At 39.9% G+C, this 23,070-nt stretch overlaps 2 protein-coding genes across 7 annotated transcripts in view; one reads left to right on the forward strand and one right to left on the reverse strand.

The window, feature by feature from the left end:
* The window catches only part of trpm6 (transient receptor potential cation channel, subfamily M, member 6), a 22,045-nt gene extending 19,049 nt beyond the window's left edge, over positions 1 to 2,996 (forward strand). For 3 of the 5 annotated variants that reach the window (XM_058069970.1, XM_058069973.1, XM_058069974.1), the window contains 2 exons: positions 43 to 155; positions 1,739 to 2,996. In XM_058069970.1, the coding sequence (XP_057925953.1) occupies positions 43 to 155; positions 1,739 to 1,848 (223 nt within the window). In that variant the 3' untranslated portion in view covers positions 1,849 to 2,996. Of the gene's footprint in view, positions 1 to 42; positions 156 to 1,602; positions 1,664 to 1,738 lie in introns of all 5 variants that reach the window. The other 2 variants (XM_058069971.1, XM_058069972.1) reach the window with 2 other exon arrangements.
* Positions 2,087 to 23,070, reverse strand: part of rorb (RAR-related orphan receptor B) — a 26,068-nt gene continuing 5,084 nt past the window's right edge. Inside the window, exons 1-10 of one of the 2 annotated variants that reach the window (XM_058069979.1) lie at positions 13,223 to 15,471; positions 12,617 to 12,702; positions 12,386 to 12,527; positions 10,640 to 11,071; positions 9,398 to 9,519; positions 9,029 to 9,161; positions 8,840 to 8,947; positions 8,567 to 8,677; positions 8,345 to 8,457; positions 2,087 to 6,378 (exon numbers count right to left, since the gene is read on the reverse strand). In XM_058069979.1, the coding sequence (XP_057925962.1) occupies positions 6,214 to 6,378; positions 8,345 to 8,457; positions 8,567 to 8,677; positions 8,840 to 8,947; positions 9,029 to 9,161; positions 9,398 to 9,519; positions 10,640 to 11,071; positions 12,386 to 12,527; positions 12,617 to 12,702; positions 13,223 to 13,241 (1,431 nt within the window). In that variant the 5' untranslated portion in view covers positions 13,242 to 15,471 and the 3' untranslated portion in view covers positions 2,087 to 6,213. Of the gene's footprint in view, positions 6,379 to 8,344; positions 8,458 to 8,566; positions 8,678 to 8,839; positions 8,948 to 9,028; positions 9,162 to 9,397; positions 9,520 to 10,639; positions 11,072 to 12,385; positions 12,528 to 12,616; positions 12,703 to 13,222; positions 15,472 to 23,070 lie in introns of those variants that run through there. The other variant, XM_058069980.1, reaches the window with a different exon arrangement.

Here is a 23,070-nt window from a genome sequence, read left to right on the forward strand (position 1 = left end):
CTCAAGATCAAGTTCTTGACCAAGTCTCTGGTCTTTGCACAGTGGTAGCATGGGTGAGATGCTGTTTGGACCTGACAACTTAGGAGATTCTGCCATCAACGCTTTTGTGCAAAAACACTCATGCAGTGCCTGTTGCCACATATTGGGCCTGTCAGGTTAGAAACTTACATAATTACTGTATTTTCCGGACTATAAGTCACACTTTTTTTCATAGGTTGGCTGTTCCTGCGACTTATAAATGAAAAATCTGTTTATGTTACATAAACACTGGATAGCTTTTCTGTTCATGTTTATTTTTTGTGTAGCTGAATAACTATTGTGTTAGCATATCTTACACCTATTCAGCCTGTTCTCTATTCTTTTATTGTTAGAACTTGCCTTCCAAGAGGACATAATGTCTGTTTTGGTACAAGTAGTTTGTAAAATAAATTACCCGCAAAAAATGCAATTTATACTCCAGTGCGACTTATGTATGTTTTTTTCCTACCTAATTATGCATTTTTGGCGTTGTGCGACTTATACTCCGGAGCGACTTATAGTCCAGAAAATACGGTACTCAGGATCACAGGACTACAAGCTACCTGTGGCAGTGGGGCGGGCGTCTAGATGATTTAAGCATCTAATTTGCATGGTTGGCATGACGCATGTGCATGTAATATCATGGAAGCTGTGGGAGAGGCAAAAAGTGAGTAAAAACATGAAAAGGAGAACAAATATGGTTCAAAATACAAATTACATTTCACTTTTTTTGTGATTTTTTAAAAAAATTTCACAAGCAAGACAGAGTCACCTGTGAGTGCTTTTAGATGGGGGGCACAGCAGGACCTACTGCTTGTTGAGAGGAGCGAGACATGCTTTCATTTTAAAGAGTCTCCATAAGTGTGCAATAAGACTACTGTAAAAAAAAAAAAAAAAAAAAAGATTTGTCCCGAGGCGCTTTTTTGATAAATACAGTCTAGAGGGGTTGGCAACACTGATCTCTCTTATGACGTGTTCTTATTTTCTGGCAGACCAGGTGCATAGAAGGTACGTTAAGAAGCGGAGTTCCAATTCCATCTACTGTACAAAGTTGTGACCAAAGCCACATTCAAAGACAGTCCACCACAACTGAATGAACGTATGGGAAACACTGGTAACACGAGCCATTTGTGTGTATGGGCACGTGCTCATGCACTGTCACCTCAGTGTTGTCACTCAGGAGGCCCAAGTTGGCTCCAAGATAAATCCACAACTTCAAATGAAGACAACACACAGCCAGCTAATTAAGCCGCGAGTGTTCGTTTATTTCTATAACAACAGTAGCGTTCGAGGCGGGAGTGGCGGGTGTAGGGGGGGCTGCTTTGTGTGTTTGCGCTGCGCAGCCTTTGATTACGTATTAATCATGTCTTTGTGCTGGAAATGTGCTGCTGAGACATTAGCTTTGATTAGCTATTAATTAACGTCTCTGGGTAGACACGATACCAGCATCTAGAGGATAACTTGCTCAGAAAGAAACTGTGCTCAAAAACAAACAAGCGTGGCAAACAAACATACAGTCACAGTTGTTTTGATATTTCAAAGGTACGTTGTGTTTCCTCTTCCTCCTCTTATGTCCTCTCCAAGATTTCTCGAACAAATCAAACCAAATTATTCATGATGGATGCATGGACTTCCTCAAAGCCCTGTCAGTATTCTCTTTCTTGTGGTAATGACTGTGATATCGGAGCAACATGTCGCTTACTGATGTTGTCTTGTTCAGATTTAAGGAGGCCTCTGGACACATGCAAGAACAGCTGTGAGGCAGAGACCACATCAGGAGAAGCAGAACAAGAGGATGGCTCAAACCGGCGTGTAACCTTTGAGCCATGAAGTACTTCCACCATATCAGCTCATGTAGACCGACCACTCTGAAGTCACACCGGGCCTCCTATCAAGAGTTCAAATTTGTCACTGAGAATCAGAAATGTTGTGTTCAGTATCATCAAGAAAGATGGAATTGCTTGATATATAAAGGATCACATTTGATGAGTTTCCATCATGTGTGAGAAATGTGAAAATGTCAAAAATATTGTGCATGTGCAAGACAAAAAAAAAAACAAGGCAGAAATGCACCCATAAAATTTATTGTATTTTTTTCTTCCCACAACAAAATGTCTACAAAAGCGATAAAATATAGAATTTAACAAAAATCACTTCAGACCTTCACATTATATGTACACATATCAAAGGAGGACTCAGTAAAGGGCCCTGCATAGCTCTGAACTTTTACCCATTCTTATCCATCACAATTAGGTATCTGTGACTCAATTAAATGCAAATTTATACATGCACACACACACACAGGCGCGCACACACGTACTATCATTCTGATGTGAAAATGAAACTGCACAGAGGAGCTCCTGGATTGATAGAGTCAGAGCTCAGAGTCCTGCAGAGTCCTCCATTACCAAATGAAGAAAGCATAAAATGTAAAAACTGTTCACCAGTGTAATCAAATGCACATTTTCCTTGGAGTTTCCGCTTTGAATGATTGGTTTCTCAAGTAAGCTCGGACAGTAAAGCATCTACAGCCCAGTCTTCCAACCATTCCTGCTCTCACTAGCTATGGCACTTTAAAAACAACAGAAAAAAAAAATCCTTTTTTTATATATACTTTTTTTGAGTTTTGTTTCATGTGTCCTGTGTACAAGAGGTTCTGTAAGCTCAATGACCTGATTGAGGTATTGGTTACAGTGCTACATTTTGTTTTATTTGCTCTTGCTTGAACGCAAAGACATTCTAAACAATAAATTAACAATGTTCAACACTACTTCAATTGCACGCGTCTGTAATGCATGGAGAAAGCTTACAAAGCATTGGTCGAGCATCTCAGTCTCACAGTATCGCTGTCTCTCTCTCACACGCACTCACTCAGGTTCTTTTCAAGAAAAGTCGGAGGGCTTATGGGTGGAGTGTGTTTAACAAAGTGTATAGAAGATGTATTTCAAAACAATGTATTACAATGTCTGTGCAGTTTTTCTGAGCCATCGCTTGGAATGTCACTTTTATTGTGCGCATTGCAATGTGTCTGTCTGTGTTGATGGAGCGGTAAAGGCGTATTGTGTTCAGTCTGAACACTGAACCAACTACTCCATAACATTCAGAAAATTCCCTCCGTCTGCAGGGTAAGGGTCTCTGATCCGGTTCAATAAGGCCAGTATAGAAAGGGCCGTTCACTGACTGGTGATGGCAACTCACACATTCAAAGGTTTAAAGAAAAAAAAAAAAAGGTCATCCATTTCAACAGGATCTTTTTTAAATCGGTTGTGTATAAATAAGAACATTTTATTTAAAAGTCTTTCAGATTGTTGGAAAATGACTCAAATCCATTGCGGATCCGGTCCTAAACCCTGGATCCTGCCAATGATCCCGCCCAGAACCCCACAGTATCATGAGAAGAGAAAACACAAATATGCCCCAAATGTTTCATTGCAATGAAACTTCATGCAAATAGAACAGAACAACAATAGGCTAATAGTAATAGAAGAATAGTAGACATAATAAGAACAATAATAATAGTAAATAGTAATAAAATAAAAAATAATCTTACAATGCAAACATGACAGTAGTAAATGCCTCCAGTTCTTATTGCTACAGTATCTTACTTACAGTGTTGCGTTACCACTCGTTCTTGCCAGCACATCCTCTCTCACAACCCCATCCCACCCCTCTGATTCACAGTCTAACAAGGGAAAAGGAAAACATCACACACAAAAACTTGATAGTCAGAGTCGGAATTCACTGTCCAGCGATGTTGCAACAGTGCTCGAGTCAAAGTTTGCTAATGAACTTCACACACTATCCCAAAAGCAGCAAAATAAGCAGTAAACTAAGTGTACACAGGTGATGACTAGCGCACACCGATGTCGAGCAAATATATCTCTAATAATGCTTATCGTATAGTCTGGGTACTAACCACAATTGGACAGTGAATTCATGCTCTGTAAACACATACACACACTGATCAAAGCCTTGTCTGGGCAGATTCCATTTCCAGCCTATGCTGTGTTTTATCTCAAAAAGTCATTCTATTATAATTACATTTTTGTAAATTTGCAAAAATATCAAACCCTCTTCTAATGCAAAGTCAGAAAAAGAGCTGCTCCCTGAGAGATGCTATGTAGTGCATCAAGTCTTAATGAGCAAGTGATTGTCTTACAGTCACCGGCCAACTGATCTGGGTTGGATCCAAACCTTCACTTAAATCCGATGTGAGCGCTGAGCACTAATTTGACGAGCAACGAGGCGAGGTCAACATTTGGCCACTGTGTAAGGAACATTTGTCTTCAGATAGCAGGAAACGTCACATTAGACACATATGACCAATTCTTGTGTACACGCAGTATTCAATTAAGTGCTGTCCAAAAAAAATAGTGCCAATATAACAAATATTAATCATGCATTTGCATGTTTTTCTTGTTATTAATGTGGTCATTTTCTGAGTGTCCACTTCTAAAAGGTGATATGCTACCTCAGTATGAAAATAATGCATATGGAGCACCTAGTGGCAGAATGTAGCACTGCACAAAGCCAGTCTTCACTGTCCCACCTCAAATAATTCAAAGGTGAATTTCGGTAAGTTGATGTTACACAGTGACCAAAATGTCATTAACATAACATTAAGGCAGATTAATTGAAAACGAGACATTTTGTAAGTGCTTATCAATATGAAACAGCTAACAAAAAGCAACATAAGTGATTGTCTATCACATTTTTTCCGAATGAATTGTCACATACTTTTGTTCCAACCTGGCAACCTGGTGCTCGGGTGTGTACCATAACCACAGATCATATATTGTCTTGTTAAGAACACTGTCCAGTCTGTGGTGGAATTTTGAACAATTTGTAGAAGTAGGAATCAAGTATAGTGCAATTTTTTTGTTCAAACTGCTACCCTGTTCAAAACAACAGAAAATGGAAAAGGAGATCATCTCGATCAGAAAGGCAGTGTAAAAGTTATTGCTCGCTGGGTTCCTTCATATTCATATCCTGGAGTGGTCCAGGACATCCAGGGACTAGATTGTGCAAATGGTGATGCGAGGGATGAGTGCATGCAGAAATAATGCAAGTCTTTTAAGATTGGAATGTTACAAGTCTTTTCCTTCTTTTTTTACTCTCTTCACCACTCTAATACCAATTCCCAATGATTATAATGGGAACGGTAGGTGGAATTTCCAGGTGAGATCAGGTTTATTTTGAAGTGGTAGCTTCTGATTGGTTCTTTCTGTTTGATTGTTCGAAAGCAGTCCAGCTTTTTTGGACCTAGTTATTGCAGCAACAAAAAAATTGTGATAGAACAGCACATCTGATCATCATTTTTTTTCTTGCAAAATAGAATATAATTGTATACATCTTCACTGTGAAAAGTAGCAGTTATTAAAAAAATCCTTCATATGCTCTCTTTACATCTTTATCTTTATACGTTTGCAACAGAAGGATGCTGTTCCTTCTTTACATATGAACAAAATCCAGACAAGGCTTCTTCTATACATCAGCAAACCCAGATTGACTCCCAGTTTTAGCCAATATTCCTTTACAAATCTCAACTTTACAAATTCTGTACACAAGAAACTATCCGTTGAAATAAAAACACATACTGTAGACAAGGAATAATCAGCCACAGTTGACTGTATATTTAAATTAGGACTAACTTATTTTAACAGAAGTAATACTGGAATCCGCCCTGTTCTAGAAGAATATCTACAATAGCTTCTCTAATTCCACCGTTCCTCTCCCCCATCCAACAATTTCTTCATCTTGGAACAAAACCAACATAAAGTTGTTGTTTTTTTTAAATTGAAAACAAATGTAACTTACCCATATTTTAAGATTGAGATCATAAAATGTTCCTAGATTTTTAAAGTCTGTACATTTCTGGTCAGGCAGTTCAGGTCAGGAGACAGTCGGACGCTCCCGCTAAGGTTGTGGCTCGGGCGTGTTTCTTTTATATATACATTCTTCAGACTGTATCGGTGAACAGGATGGGATAAGTGCTGGACATTCCTAGTATTGTTGGCGGTAACTGTAAGTTTCTGGCAGGTGACCCCTCGCCTCCCCGATCTCACATGAGCTGGAGAGAGCTTCGGGATCTGATGACGACATAGTAGATAGTGCCAATGTTGTATTGTCAAACATCACTTTTGTTGTCTTGGTCCTCCACTGATGTTTTTTTTCGTTGCAGTGGGGCCATAGCAGTCACTTGGGCATGGCCATGGCAGAGTTCGGGTCAGGGTTGAAGAGTTCTTTATAGAGTGGAGGGAAGAGTACGTTGACCGTTTCTGGATGAAGCTGCTGAAAGGCTTGGAGCTCTTCAGTGTGGAGCGTACACAGAGCCGACAATGTTGGGATACGACTGATGAGCTGAGAGAGAAGAGGGACAAAATGAAGATTTAAACATATATACTGGTGCATGCAATACAGTAATCCTGTTTATTGTGGTTAATTGGTACCAGACCTGACAGTGATAAGTGAATTTCCGTGAAGTGAACTACATTCCATATTCATTCATTCATTCATTCATTTTCTACCACTTTTTCCTCACGAGGGTCGTGGGGGGTGCTGGAGCCTATCCCAGCTGTCTTCGGGCGAGAGGCGGGGTACATCCTGGACTGGTCGCCAGCCAATCACAGGGCACATATAGACAACATTCCATATTTATGAATTTAATTTTCTTAGTTGGAGTATGAAAACCCACTAGACATGAAATAACACCCATTATAGTCACTTTTACACTCATATTATTCACAACACACAACCATCCCAAGGAGAGAAGACAGCGTATCATGAAAATACAGTAAGATACTGCAACTATTACATGTTATGATCAGTGTACTTGTTAATGCATGATCACAACATGTATACAAAACGATGCAACGTTGTTAGAGGGCCTTATAGTCTAAATAAGTGTATCCCAATGGCAGCATTGTGAGCTAGCTCATATTAACTTGTTTTCTCGTGTTATAATGCACATAAAAGGGAAAGAAATAAGTGTTCATGTTTCACATAAGGATTGTGAATGATTGTGAACCACAAAAAGTGCAGTTCCCCTTTAAGACATAGATAAGACTACTACTTGTGTCTGTTTCGGATGGGTAGGCATGGGTTACAGCCACAACAGCAGCCTGTGTTATTATTATTATTATTATGATGATGATTGTCATTGTGATGTTATTATTATTGTCTGTCTATAAAAACACATGCAACAAATGCCTGTAGTACTGGTGATCAAGTATGGTGGTTGTCTGATCGAAACATTAAAGTAACACTATTGACATTACCTAGTCACCAGTGTAGAATACTACATTCCCAATCCACACAGTTCTTAATGCCTTCTATTTCTATTTTAGTTCATTTAACCGTTATTATGCTTAAAAGTCCGCAATTTATGCCAAAAAAAGCCATGTAACATTTGCTTAAATATGCATTCTTTTACTAACAGGTCATATTCAACCATGATAAAGCATGATTTATTAATCAATATATTCTTGAAAAAAAAAATATTGACGATACATCTAAAAAGGTCATCAGACTCCCAAACCAAAGCCCAAGTTTTATGAAAAATATTGAATTCTTGTTAACGTGTCATACAATAGAAGCTTGGTGTTTTTTTAAGAGACCAGATCCCACTGACATCACATCACAACATTCCAGCATCACATTGACCTTTGCCGTCAACTTCCATCACAATTGCTGATCTGTAACCTGGCCAAACAACTAAAACAGACAAGTATGCATGTATGGATAGTGTATGTAACCTATTCTTATTTTTATAACATACCTAAAATAAACCAACTCAGTGCAATTTTCTTTATGTATTATTCTTATGTTTATATTAAGTGTAGTTCATATTAATTGAGTAAGATAAGGAAAACTGCTAGTACAATATCTGTACTCAGACATCTGGGAGTCCTCTGTCGTTGATGTGTTTGTGGATTACTGTAATCCTAGATCCCATGGGGAGATGCGTGGGTCGGACAGGACTTGTCTGCTCTTGTCACTCTGAGAGTGGCTGATGCACCGATTATTTTTTTTATTTTTTATTTTAAGAGAGGCAATTGACAAGAGTGAGCAATCCAGTGAAACTCTCACAGTCATGCTTGTCTTGTGGACACACTCCCACCGTAAGAGTTAAGCGTGTTCATCTCATATTTCATGCTTCCAAAGTCCTTCCCAATGAGCACAATCAAAAAATTGAGCACTCTATTATTGTCAGTTGCTTTCAGAGGAGAGCCATCTAGCAATTATCTTATATGACACCCGCTCATGCATTCACGTAAATCACCTGCTGCCGCTTCCTGTATGTTTAGTGGTATAATATTTTGCCTACCTTAGCCAATGCGTCTTCATCCATGTGGTTCTTCTGCATAATGTGCTGCAGGGCAAAGTAGATCTTCTCCTGGAGCTTTTGGACTTTGCGGGGCTCCATTAGCCACGGACGATCTGTAAAAGGTGTTGATATTTTGAACTGATATTTTTGGAAATGCAGTTGACGGTGTAACTCCTGTTTTTGCTTCTTTGATTATTATAGAAGTAGGGGGTGTTCACTGACCTGTGGAAATGAGGACAGCTGCCGAGAAGAGAGCGATCTCCTCCTCTGTCAGTTGCAGGGAACACAAACTCTTGGCAAAGTCAAACACCGCGCTCACTAAGTCATCGCAACCTTGAAGGCAAACACAAAGATGAGGATTGAGGAGAGAACAAAAAAAAGTCATTAGTCTTATTCTAGTCCTTAATGCTCAGAGGAACGAAACATTTTTACACCCCAAATGGTTTTATATATTTTTATACTCCGTCACGTTCACACCAGACAAACATATCTTACCTAGAGCTTTGAACATCTGCATGCCGCCATACTTGCCCTCAAAGAGCACAGTGTTATTGAGAGGATTGAAGGCCCTGCACATCCTCACCAGGACCACCTCTAAACAACCTGAAAAGGGCCAGACAGATTGTTTGAGCCTGAACAAAAGAATCCAAGTTGAGTATAACAAACCTGTAGAAGAGGACTCACCTGATTTGAGCAGGAGGATCTGGTCATTTTGACAGAGCTCCATAAACCCTGAGATGCGTTTGGCGAACTCCACCACATACTGGATAGCGTGTGTGATCTGAATGGCACACTGTTGCCATAACACGTCCCGAGGCTAAACCACACAACATTTGCAGTTAGAATGATTTTATTCTTAGCCCTCATTGAAAACACATTTAAAATCACCTCATTCATAAAGAATATGAAATGTATGACATGACAATGACATATTAAGCATATCCACAGGAGCTATTCAAGCAGGAGCAGCTGGGAACTACACTCCTTCAAATCCACATTTTCTATATCCAACACATGGGGATTGTGTCATTATAAAAAAAAAAGGAATCTCACCTTGCTCTGATACATTTTGACCTCCTCATAGGAGTGTGTCTGCCAGGCCAGCTGCTGTAGCTCCTCTGTGGTGTACTGACATGTCTCCAGATGAGACTTGATGATATTCTGAGCAATGCGGTCTGGAGGAGAGGATTGGAAGTCAATGTATTGTTTGATTATCATTCACTGTATTAATTTATTGGCTAATGCATATCTACATTTGGTACAGCAATGCATGCTGTGTACCTTTTAAGTGGAGCAAGCAATTTGCCATTGCACCGATGTATCAGTCAAACCTCGGTTTTCATATGCCCCAGTTTTTGTCGGAACATTTTGTGTTTTTGAACACTGTTTTTTGGTGGTTTTAACAAACTAGCCCCAACGTGCCTGAACAAAGCACCCTCATTGACTCACTGTCTGTTCATTTTTCATTGAGTGGGACTGTGTAATAACTCACCATGGGGCCAAAGATAGCTGCAAGTGCTTTGATAAAGAAGGTGAGAAAAACTATTGAATTTGAATTCGCCAGGATGTTCTGGAAGCTAGCATCAACAATTGGTTCCATCTATTTATCATTTCTAATTATTAAAACGTATTAAAACAATAATTATTGTCCGGAAAATGTATACAGGTCTATTGAATTTATATTATTTACACTGGGTATTTGCATGTTTCTGTATTCGTCTAACCTTTTGGAACAAATTAGCAAAAAACGACATCATATACTGTAAGAGCAAACAGATGTTGTACTTTCTATTTAGAATTTTTCTGATATTTTGGGATTATTTATAATATTATTTATAATTTTTTCGATATACACAAACAAGACACAGTGACAATTTATCAGGTATCTGTATAATCCTGTTGGATTTCCTGTTCTGATCTCACTTTACACTCCTATTACCCATTATAGTAGACATTATAAGAGGGAATAAGACAAAAGTGCTGTTTATGACGTTGCAAATATGTTTCTAACATTATTAGAGACCTCTGGATACGAGATAGCACCCCTATAGTCGCCTTTACACTCCCATTACCCAATATAGTAGACATTATAAGAGGGAATAAGACAAAAGCGCTGTTTACAACATTGTGAATATGTTTTTAGCATTATTAGAGACCTCTGGACATGAGATAGCACCCCTATAGTCACTTTTACACTCCTATTACCCATTATTACCCAAGTGTTTTTAGAACTGCATTGTAGCTGATTTCCCATCTAAATTTGTCATGATTCCATTGTGATCAAATGATGATTACCTAGTTCGCCCATGCTGACATTGTTGTGTCCCAGTTGACTGTCCTGGTAGCCTCCATAGCTGAACAGGTTGGGTACTGGCGTCAGGTCGTACACCGGCTCCTGTTTAATGTGCTTCATGCCTGACATGTCCAAGCCTGACTGGTCTGGAGACGGCTGGGTGGAATCCATCCCATAGTATCCCCCTGGAAGGCCACCTCCATTCACATGGCCACCCTTGGGCAGGTCAATAACATGACCATTGGCATAGGTGCCCCCAATCTCGTGGTTGAGGGTTGACAGTCCGTTGGTTAGGCTAGATGAGTAAACACGTGCCAAAGCTTCCGCTTCCCCTGTCTGTTGCTGCCGCTGCTCCTGGAGTCGTGCTTGGTGCTTCTGGACCTCTGCATACAGGCTGTCACGCTGTTTCTTGGACATGCGACCAAACTTAACGGCTGACAAAAAAGGAAGAGAAAGACACTTTTTGATGAACCATATCAAAATCCTGCTGCTTTTAATATTGTGGGTAATACTAAGGGTGTCACGAGTCACCCAACTCACAAGACGAAACGATGCACGAGATTTTAACATTTTAATTTACCCAACGTTTTTCATTGTTTTTATTAGTTATTAGTATCAACATTTTAACTTTTGCTAGTTACATTACACATTTTGTTCTATTTTTCTTTTTTTTAATTATTTATTTCTATTTTATTGTATTTTATTTATTGGGGCCATGTTCCAAAGATGGCCTCCGGGCCACACTTTGAACAATAATGGGTATTTTATCACGATGGCTTAGTATTGCCAGCCAACTGAGGAGTGTGTCTAAGCTCTGTCTTCTTGGCCTCTGTCACTGTTTCGTGGTTGGGTTGTATTGTGGAGGGGTATATGCAACTTTTAGCTGCATGGTGATATTAATGTACAATCAGAAGTGAAGCTAAACTCCCGGTTGCCAGATTCTTCACCTTTTTTTACTACCTGTACTTAATTACAGAATAAAGGCAAGAAACATTTCCTGACTTTCACTTTTAATGCACAACTCGCTAAATATAGCAGCCATGTCGCTAAATTGTCAACACAGATGTCTTCTATATGTACGTATATGATAGATGATGATGTATGAAGCAGAGTCAGGGTCGCCACAATACCATTGTTAATGAAGCAAGAAACCCACTTAACCTCTAATCTTCCAATGCATCATCGCCCTTACAGTTAATATTAATTTCTGCCAAGAACACAATATTATGTGTGGCTTGAAAAATCTGTCCATATCATCAAAAATGGTCGGTACAGAAAGGGACGGTTTTTGAAAATGGCTGGGATTGAAAGAGTTAATATATACTATTTAAGTGGCGTTCATCCATGCATGTGATCTGTATAGATACACCACCTGTATTCCTGATACACATATGGTATATCACAGCATTAAAAAAAAATACTTTTCACACATACATTTAGTTAATTGCCATATATGTAAGTAAAGATTGAGTAACCTACACTCTATGGACAAAAGTACTCGAATGTCTGTGGGATAATTGAAGGATGTGGATGTGAAGTCAAAAAAAGTCACTCATCTTGGTCATCTTTGACTTCAAGTTCACCCAAAAATGTTTGGTAGGGTCCACAAATTGTTCCCCAAAATGTCTTGGCCAGATAAAGAATTAAGATTTGATTGGAGTATTTAGCACATATTGCCCATAGTGTGTTCTGTATGTACTTATGTATTGTCATGCATTGTTAGCTTCAGGATACAAATGGGGTCTAACCATCTCTGGACATTCCTAGGGCGAGACATTTCTGCAGGCGGCAGTGTTGGCATCGGTTTCGGTTTGTTCTGTCGATGAGGCAGTTCCTCTGGCGGGGGCAGGAGTAGGATGCATTGTTCTGCTGACTTCTTCTGAAGAATCCCTGGTTGCACATCCATGCAAAGAATGAATGCAAACTCACAGGTAGCTGAGCATTAAAAAAAAGGGCATTAAAAAAAAAAGAAGTCTTACCTTACACCCCTCACATGTGATGACTCCATAGTGGATACCTGATGATTTGTCGCCACAAATTTTGCATGGTATAACTTCGATTTGGGCTGCAATTAATGGAAAAGGAACAATGTTAAACATTGAATGGGCATTAAAGTGCGCCACAAGGACACAAGATATATTTATCATGTATGCATGTGTACATGGCCACTTGAGTTGTACTGTTTTTAGAGCTTTGTTGGAAGGTTAAAAAGAAATGGCACATAACCTAGTTGGCTGCAAGTCTATGTATGTGTGTGTATGAGAGTTATTAAAAACCACTTCACAAGGGCAGTGTGACATGTGGACCTTGGGTCTGTCTTTGGAGGAGGTTTTTTTGTGACATGGAGGACTGCATGCAGGTTCACAAGCACAGACCCAGTCAAACACCTTGGTGACAAGACAGCGTTAAGTGTGTGTCTCTTCTTTGGGATCCACTTGAAGGAAACACCCCCGCGGGTTAGTAATGTTGGTCATGACAAAACATATTACATCACTTAAGGACTAACCTCGCTGTTTAACCGCTGTCCTGCACAATCAAAAATATGTACTATACTTCCTAAAAAGCTTCCTAAAAAGATTACTCACTGTGTATGGGCAGCTCCATGTACAGCAACAACAAACGCTATTTCAATGTAACATCCAAGCGCACCTGTCGTTTGTGTATTTGAGCGTATCATCCATAGTCTACGGGAAGAGAAAGCTGCGGTTCCAGTTAAGTGATAGATGTAGCCAGAGATAGGCAGGTGTGTCTGCTGAGATGGCACACTCTCTAAAGGGATTATGCTGCTTATCTAATCCTAAATTATTTCCCAACGAGCTGGATCTGCTGAACACTGTCTTAGTCTGAGCCAAGATGGCTCTAGACTACATTTCAGTAAGAAATTTAGCAAATTTCAAATGGACATTACTGTTACATCCCGTTGTCACACCTTTACAGCTAATATACAGTAAACTGTCAACATTTTGTGATGATATCTACCTTATATTGTGATGTCATGTCAGTGTTCCAACATTTTCTTTATGCAGACTGGAATAAGTGGTATTTATACATCATGTTTAAATGTAAATGTGGTCACAACTTACACAGCTGTGTGGTTGAATGTGTGCGCAATGTGCAGTATGTATAATTGGATAATCCCATATGAGGATGACTAAGCAGCGCAAGTTTTTTCGCTCCAACTCCGGTGTGCAAATGAGTGATGCTTTCACTTTACACAAGTGTAATGCACAAGTTAACATTTTGAATCTCTATTGTAAGCTTTCAAACGCCTGTTATTCATCTACTGCCTATTTATAGTCCCCAAGTGACCATAGATATTAAAATCCTCCCAGATGGAATGATCCCTTTTTTGCAAGGTGGAAGTAAGTAGTCTCAGACAGTCTTAATTTGATTAAAACAACCTTATTATTGAACTTTCACAGCAAAATGTATTTATCTTAACATTTATGATCTGACTACGGCTGCAACAATAAAGAAATGTTTTTTTTGGAGAGATCAAATTTTAAAGGGGACCTTTTATTTAAAGGGGCTTTTTGGGGAGGGTGTGGGGGGATTTTCCCCATTATTCCCAATACTTATGTGAAATATGAACACATTTCTTCCCCTTTTTTGTGCATTATAACACAAGAAAAGGTGTTAATTTCAGCTATCTTACAATGCTGTCATTAGGATACACTTATTTTGACTATGAAGCCCTGTAAAAAAAACCTCAATGTAGCATGGTTTGATATACATGCTGTGATCATGCATTAACATGGTAATTCAATTCAACATGGCAATGAAGATAATTACACGGAATTTATCAATGGATCTGTTCGTAGATTTAGATCATTCCAACAATGGAACAGGCCACTACTAATGCAATGACTACTTTTATTACCTGGCATGTGCATCTCATTTCAGTGTTTTATCCGTAATTCAGAACATCAGGTTTAAAAATTAGTTTTGTTTTTCAAGAGGGTACTTTTGATGTCCCTCCTCACTTTGATGCCCGTGTCTATGAGTGACTATCACTGTATCATGGAAGTCTGCATACTTTTTTTTGCTAAATCCAGCATTGCTCATGCTGTGAGTTGTGGTGCCGCTGAAGTCCTGACCCATTTCCACCCATTCCTGCCCAACTGGCTCCAAAATGGGTCAGAGCAAAGCATGGACTGGGACACTGGATACACTACCCAGACTACGGGGACTATGGGGAAGTCAATAAAAATGGCCTGTAAGGTGCTGTATTAATAGACTGGAAGCAGGTCAGTTGTCTCCACGACCAAACAGGACTGTTAATAACAGTAAAATCTCATCTGAATCAGGGTTTGGTGTTTCCATTCGTTTTACCTTTATAGCGTAGTACACGGTTTCTCATGCTGTGATGTGAATATACTGTACATAACATTTGTGTTTATGTCCTGCAAAGGCTCTTTTCTACCACGGCTGAGTATGTGTTGACAGCTCTGCTCCAGTGATTACAGTATATCTATATTCACTGTATGCCTTCTTACCCCATAGGAGATTGTAGTCCCCTTTGTACTACATAATTATGCCCAAAGGAGCAGAGGCGTGTGGGCATGTGCATTGTTTCAGTGAGCGTTTGTTTTCCACACAGGGTTTGAGTAAGTTTTTCCACAAATAAAGAGATGAGGAAAGTGTATAGCACGTGTGCATGTTTGCAAATATATGTGTGGGTGTGCGCATTGTCAAACGTGTGTGCGTGTGCGCTGCGCTCATTGCCTGTGGGGACTGTCAGGTAGGATACAGAGAGACGGTCATGACAGCATTGCTGTTGCCAGGGTGACCACCCACTCGCTGCACTCGTCTGGCTGTCACAGCAATGATGTGCTAAGCTGTCACACTCTTAAAGGAAGTGATGTCACTGCATGTCCTGTTTGCCCCCCCCCCCCTCCCCTTTCTGTCTCCCTCTATCACTGAGGTTTTAGGGATTGTTAAGCAAATGACTCCCACTTCTTCCTATAATAAGCAATATTTGCTTTCAGGTTCTGTCTTGTTGTACATGAGCTGCACTGCACGGTGGATTATAGCAGAATTAAGATTTTTGTGTGCCCAAAGGGAACTTCTTATTTGAAAAGTTAGTAAGTATTACTGAAACAGAGGGAAAGTTAAGGCCAAAAAAACATAGCTCTTCTCCAAACCGCTCCTAAGAGACATCTACATATAAAAAAAAAGAAAGAATAGTCTGTAAATCAGCTTTTTATCCTCCACCAAGGAGATTATGTTTCCATTGCTGTACACACAAAAAAATACCCAGCTGAAACTTTGCAAAGGACCAAGAAATAACTTACTTAATGCTGCTGTTGTGTCAGATAAGAACGATTATGTTTTAATTTCAACAAGAAGGAAGGCCATTTTTCCTCCCTTTTTAAGGCCATATACACACAAATACAGATATTTTAATAACAAATGTTTAGCTATGTGTGAGTGTGAATGGTTGTTTGTTTATATGTGCCCTGTGATTGGCTGGCGACCAGTCCAGGGTGTACCCTGCCTCTCGCCCGAAGACAGCTGGGATGGGCTCCAGCACCCCCGCAACCCTCGTGAGGAAAAAGCGGTAGAAAATTAATGAATGAATGAATGTTTAGCGATGTGTTTTGGCCTCTTGTCCATGTGCAAATTTGTTTTTTGGTTTTTAAAAACTCAGCTTTTCATCATTATATATCTAATATCTCGCCATATTGATATGCAGACCCGTTATTATGATTCTTATATGCCAGAATATAAGTATTTATAGTTATGTAGCTTGACAAAGCTGCACATATCGGTGGTGTTCCTCCTTCCTGGAAGTGTGCGCTGTGCTGTTAGAGAAGGGCGCTGTGCTGTTAGAGAAGGATTTGCTCTCCTCCACTGAGAGGGAAGGAAGTCTGAGCTGAGTGACGGACAGCCTCGGTGACCAGCGGGAGTGTGAGCGTTATCCTGAGGTTATGTAAGAGCAGGACTGCAATGCTGGCGATTCCTCAGCTAAGAGGAGGATCAGTCTCAATCTCACGAGGGAGAGAAAGAGAAAGACAACTTCAGAGATAACAAGGCCAAATAGCTGTAGTGTTAACTGTGTGCACGTGTGCGTAGCTGATTGTGGCCATGAGGGCGATACTGTATTGCACCAGCACATGTGTTATTATAATTGATTTTTAATGAAGTGAGGATCTCCTGTGTATTTCCTGGGCTGCCCCTCTTTAAATAGAGTCCTAATTATCTACAGTGCACTACTGGAAAAAAAAAGCCTAGTGCTAGTATCATCTCAGTAATTCATCTTATTGCACACAGTCATTAAGGGTTATGAATAGAAATGCATGTACACAGTCCACGGCATTAATGTCCACAAAGACCATGTAACAGCAAATGTAGTCCACTAGGTGTTGCTGGAAATGTTTAGCTTGGGTGTGAAGCTGAGAAGAGGCAGACTGGACATGCATGTTTCATTCATTCAGCCTCAGGATGATGGCTCCAAAACAGAACAACACAATGTGACAATACCATGACGCCACTTGGTGTAGTATCGCAGTTTAGGGAACAGTTGAAATCACTTTCCTTCCTAACTTTTGTCAGTGCGAGACACTTCAGAAAGGCAAACAAAACTCCTGAGGTCTCATGGGTTGACTTATTCGGGATGGATGTGGGTGGTATTTCCACTTTATTAAAAATATGCATTGCTTCTTTCTAAGCTAACTAGATATCTTGTGGGGAAATGAAGAAGATCGGCACTTGCCTCTCCCCCCAAAACCTTGTTAAATGTGAACAAGTCTGGCACTGGTCTTAGATGTCTACATACTCTGAATTATGTTATCGCTATTCGCCATTCCTTCCACTTCAGTCTGTTTGACATCGTCACTCGTCTCGGAGTGTTCCTCCACGCTGTAAGTGGCTGTGTGACTTGGAAATCATTTCAGCTTCTGTTTTTCATGATCTATTTCCATCTCGCAGCAATACTCTTCCTTGTCTTATATCGCCGAGAGAGAAACAAGCTTTTTTCCCCTTACCCGCTGATGATGAAAACACCGCAAAAACTTCTGGTGGCGTGATTGCTGAGTGAATTAAGACACACTGCTGGGAATAGCGCACACGACTGCTGCTTGGGTTATCTCCCTTGTGTCTCCTCTCATGTTTGCACATCATACTGTCCCATTAAAATCAATGAAATGCTGCCACTGCCTATGGATTCAAATGGACTTGAGCAGCGCATCAGTCGTCTTACTTGCTGTGTGAAACATCTAAAACTCAGTGAAGAGCGGTGGACTATCTGCTCCTCTTGACAAACTCATTTTCAGTCACTTTCATCCCTACGGCTTGTGTTATTTTACCTCTTTCTGACTCAGATGCCTGCCTTGTTCTACGGATGTCTGTCATCCCTGCAATAGAACACTGTGCATTTATGAGATACCGATTTTTTTTTTTTCTTAAACCTGGTCGTCTGGTATACCTGGAAACTATGATATACCCAGTTACTTTCATTCGAGGAATGAAACAACACAATCTCCCTCAATTGTTAAATATTAACAACATAAAGAAAGTGTGGTCTGAAACAGACAATTATATGGAGTAATATGTGGATAAAACTACCATACTGGGCATACGTACACCGCCATATTTCATCCAAAATTCTCCCAAACAACACTGTACGCTTATATTTCTGCTAGTCGGTACCGTCCCCTTCTATTTGTCATGGTTTGGGACAGTAAATGCAAAACAAAGGTCAACAATGGAAGGCATTTAGCTTTGTGTGTGTTTTTTTTCTTGCCACAAAAGGACAGGAATTATTGAATAAAAAGTGAATTATCTCCCAATTAGGGGACTCCTTTGTTTCTAGCACCACCATTTAGGTCATACGTAGCAACCCTCCCGTTTTCCCCAGGAAACTCCCTCATTTTGTCCTTCTTTCTCGGTGCCTTAATAGTGAATTTCTTGTATGATTTTGGTATGGCTTGACAAAACCTTGTAAAAGTTGTGTGTGTGTGTGCAGTGTATGTGCAGCCTGCTGTGCGTTACTGTAATTATGATAATACCGAACGGTTGCAATATTTCACCACCCCTCCTTCCCTGATTCCATCCCACTTCTAAAATGCAGATTGTCACACACTGCGTGTTGTGCGTGCATATTGCTTCCCCCAACCCCCTAACAGTCTATCGTCATCAGACTCCCTCCCCTCCTCCACACTTTGCCAGTACAACCGTCTTCACACATATGTACAAACAGGCAGAAAAACAGTCTCTCTTGCCCTCCCCCTAATGCTGTGTGTCAGAGGGCATGAGCCTGTCCAGCTTGCCATGCAGCCACAAAGCACTCTGGGTAATTGCTCAGCTAGCAGGTCTGGGATCAGCTGGAGTTTGCTCATAGAATATTGTGCTGGAGTGTGATTGGACACCACAGTGAGGGAACAGAAGGGGGCCACTGGCTGTTATCCAGTGCATCGATTCACACACACACAGACGCAGATATGCTTGAATGCATACATTACTGCAAGCTGCTTTTGCTTTACAGTATGACGTTCTGTGCTTAACCCCCTTCCCCCCTCCACACACACACACACACACACACCCACCCACCCAATGCAGTATGTGTCCTCAGATGGATAAGAGAAGGAGGCGTGGGAAAAAATCCACAGGGTATACCCAACCCCTGCCCCAACACAAATACACACACACACACACACGCATGGAGTCTGCCCATCTGCCCCCTCTGATCTGCCTCTCATGGTCACTGTACGCGCTCATACACAGGCGTACACTCATGCCCTTCAGTCCCCTGGGTGACCTGGAGGACCCTGACAGCCTTTGACCTTTCCTTAAGGACCGAGTGAGTCCATCGGAGTGGAACAAACGAGTCCAAGTGTGTGAAGTCTGCATCTGGTCATTATCATCCTGAAATCAGCCATGAGAATGCACACACAGAGGAACCACACACAATTAGGATTTGCTTAAAGCTCCCACTGTCACACCTTGGCCCTCATGTCCACATTGAGCTGAGCTGCAACACTGATGGAGTGTCCATATTTTGCTTGGATTGAGGTAATGAATGTACAGGAGATTATGTTTACACACATTGAGCAATGTTTCTCCTTCCTGGGGTGGGAAAATAATGTTTGTTGGCGTTGGCCATGTCCTCATCCTCCTTCAACGCTCCTCCTATGGTGTTTCTCTTGAGTCTAATTGTAGATGACAGTGTGTGTGTGTGTGTGTCTTTCAGGGGGGGAAGGGAGAGCAGAGGTGGCTACCCCAGAGAGTAGAAGATGAGAGAGGGACATCCATGGAAAGACAAACAGAAAAGTCTTCATTTTTTAGGGAGGACACAAACTTTGTATAGCCATGAATGCAACACGTAGCGTGTAGGAAACATACTCGCAAATCAGCATTCAGCATGTGATTCAGAGTTGTATTTATTTTTTTCACCATCATTCATGCAAAAAATAATGTAGAAATAAGTGACAATACAAGTAAAATGTATTAGTAGTGAGTAAATATACTTTTTTTTTTTTTTACTGTAATAGCAAACGGTAATCTAAAATCAGAGAATGCTAAAAGGAGGGTTGGGCTGTGTGTATAATTCAAAGTTCCACATGTCCAAAAAGGAGAAGCAAAACTTATTTAATACTATCCTCAATACCTTTCACATCAATTACAATGTACACTTCCTGTGGTTTAAATGTACTCTTTGTCAAATTTAAATACATAAGAAAATAAGGCAGTATAAAAATGTGGAATGAGTTAAGCTTTGTAGTCACTGTAAATAAATTATATAACAGTCATCATAAATAATAATAATAATAATAATAATAATAATAATAATAATAATAATAATAATAATAATAATAATAATAATAATAATAATAATAATAATAATAATAATAATAATAATAATAATAATAATAATAATAATAATAATAATAATAATAATAATAATAATAATAATAATAATGGTAATTTCCTCAGTAATTTTGATTAGTGGCATGGAAGTTAAAATGTTAGTTTTGTATCCATATTGGCTATTGATATTTTTAGATTTAAAAAAATCCAACACCCTTTAAAAAAATACATTTATTATTCACACACGAAACACAATTATTCTTGATTAAAGCCTAAACTTGAAGATGCTTTTAGTGTAATATTGTCGATTGACTCCCTTATTATGTCTTACTTCCCCTTGTGTAGGCAATCAGCAAAATACATTGAAATGAATAATGCTAACACCAGAAAGTCACTATATAATATTACAAGACTTAATCCTGATCATCATGTTTATAATAATGATATACTGATATAGTACACGTTGTCTTTCAGTATTACAAATATTTCAAGATTTTCCCGACTTTTCTTTGCTGATTGGCTGGGAGTGTACAACTAATACTTGGTACCAAATACAGTGTCTTAGCCTGTAAATTGCAACATTACATTTGTCATTGACAGGTGACCAGTGTTTCCATCCATTCATTTATTTGTGCCACAAATTTGGACCGTCACCAACAGATCTACTTGCTCACCCTTGCCCATAAACACATCACAGAACTTGCTGGTGTGGGCGTGCTCAGGTACAAGCTGTTCGCTCTACAAGATGAATGGGACCAATCACAGCCCAGTGGGCGTGCCCGGAGGCGGACCATGGGTGGAATAAATTAAAACAGACCGTTTTGGAAATCTAAGGAAATACAGCTAGAATAGTTGCAGAGTCCGGAAGATCTTGAAAGCTTTCTGTGGGGGTTATTGTATGTGTCTGCTCTATAGGAGTCCACAACTCAATACAAAAAGACGAAAATAAGCATAATAGGTCCCCTTTAACATATCTCATACACAACTGGTCTGCCAAAGAAGATGTAGCAGGAGAGATAAGTGTTGCCATAGCAACTTTCCACTTTTCAGATTAGTTTTTTCTAAAAAGCAAGAAATCTAGCTATTTCTTCTGGTAAAACACCCTACTGTCTTGTGGGAAACACTGGAGGGTCATATTTTTCAATGACACTTAATTATTATTTTTTGCAAAACTTGCATTATGCTTCATTGTAGACTTAACCTTAAAATGTGTTTATTGCCTGCAGTAAATAAATTGCAGTGACACAGTGCATATAACTATTAAGGGAAATCTATGTATGTTGTAGTACAAGATGTTTGTAGTACTTTTCACAGCCAAATGTCATCGCTTGTTTTACCTGCAAATTAGTCTTTTAACACCTCAAGTTAAGGTTCCTCCTCAAGGCTTGTGTGTTTATGTATCCTGCTCCAGAGTGAACGCCAGCATATGAACGAGAGCCCGTTGGAGCTGATGTGTGTATTTCAATGCATGTGCGTGTGTTTCTGTTTAAGTGCGGAAGCATGCGATGTGTGTGTCCTCTCTCAGGGATGGCCACTAATAGCTCGCCTCGGGCAACAATTTAACTCAGCCTAACAAGGTTCTCCCCAAAGTGGCCCCAGGGGCATCTCTCGCAGAGGCAAATTGATCACAAAGACTCGCACATAGCCTGTTCTGCTCTTCACCTGCTTTCTCTATCGCGCTCGCTCTCTCTCTCTAGTGGCATGATTTAACAGAATACATTAGCAACCCTGAATTAGAGTTGAGTGAGTAAAAGCAGCGCCAGTCTTGATTTCATAATTCCATTCTCTTTACAAAGGACAGATTAAGAGACCTCACATCAACTACTGTGTGTCCTGAGCAGTGGTTGTTGACACACACACACACATGCACACATGCACACATGCACACACTTGGACGAAGTGAGGTTGCTCAAGAGCGAGAGAGGGATGAGGAGAAGGAAAGATAGGCCTAATAAGAATCTCTTCAATGGGATTACAAGCACTAAAACAGGCTAATCTTTGTCATTAAGAAAAGAAAAGTCACAGGCTTATTGTTGCGACGTGCGTGCTATGCACCTGGCAACACTCAAAGCCTTCAGTCAGTAGAGACATTTAGAGACATGCTCTTAAGTTACACATCGCTAATTGAATCTACTCTCTACTTATACGTCCAGATAGGCAAATGCTTCAACACAAATCAGTTTTTTGTGTGCATTCAACTCGCATTTTCAAAACAATTCACTATAAAGCAAGAAGAAATCAAAAGTGACACAAACCTGCACAATAACGGCTAATCTGATTTTGTGTTAGATAAGTTTGCAAGTGTGGACTTTGGATGCTGCTGGTATGGCTGCACTGCTGACGACAACTACAGTTTGCAGGTGTAATCTGATCACAGTATCGAAGGTGTATACAGTGTGTGTACATGTGTAGTCACCACATAGACTTCATACCTACACAGTGCATGGAAATTGGCGTCTCTATATAACAATTTTAAGTCCTTACTTTTTGGCATATTTTCTGCTTACAGAAACACTCACACATGCATTTGCTCGATTATATAACTTTTAAGTCTTTAATTGCTCTCCTTTCTTATCTCCGAGTGACTATCTCTTCCTTCCTTTCTCTTTTATCTTCTTCTTTTAAA

This window comes from Doryrhamphus excisus, chromosome 4 (genome assembly GCF_030265055.1).
Source record: "Doryrhamphus excisus isolate RoL2022-K1 chromosome 4, RoL_Dexc_1.0, whole genome shotgun sequence".
NCBI lineage: Eukaryota > Metazoa > Chordata > Actinopteri > Syngnathiformes > Syngnathidae > Doryrhamphus > Doryrhamphus excisus.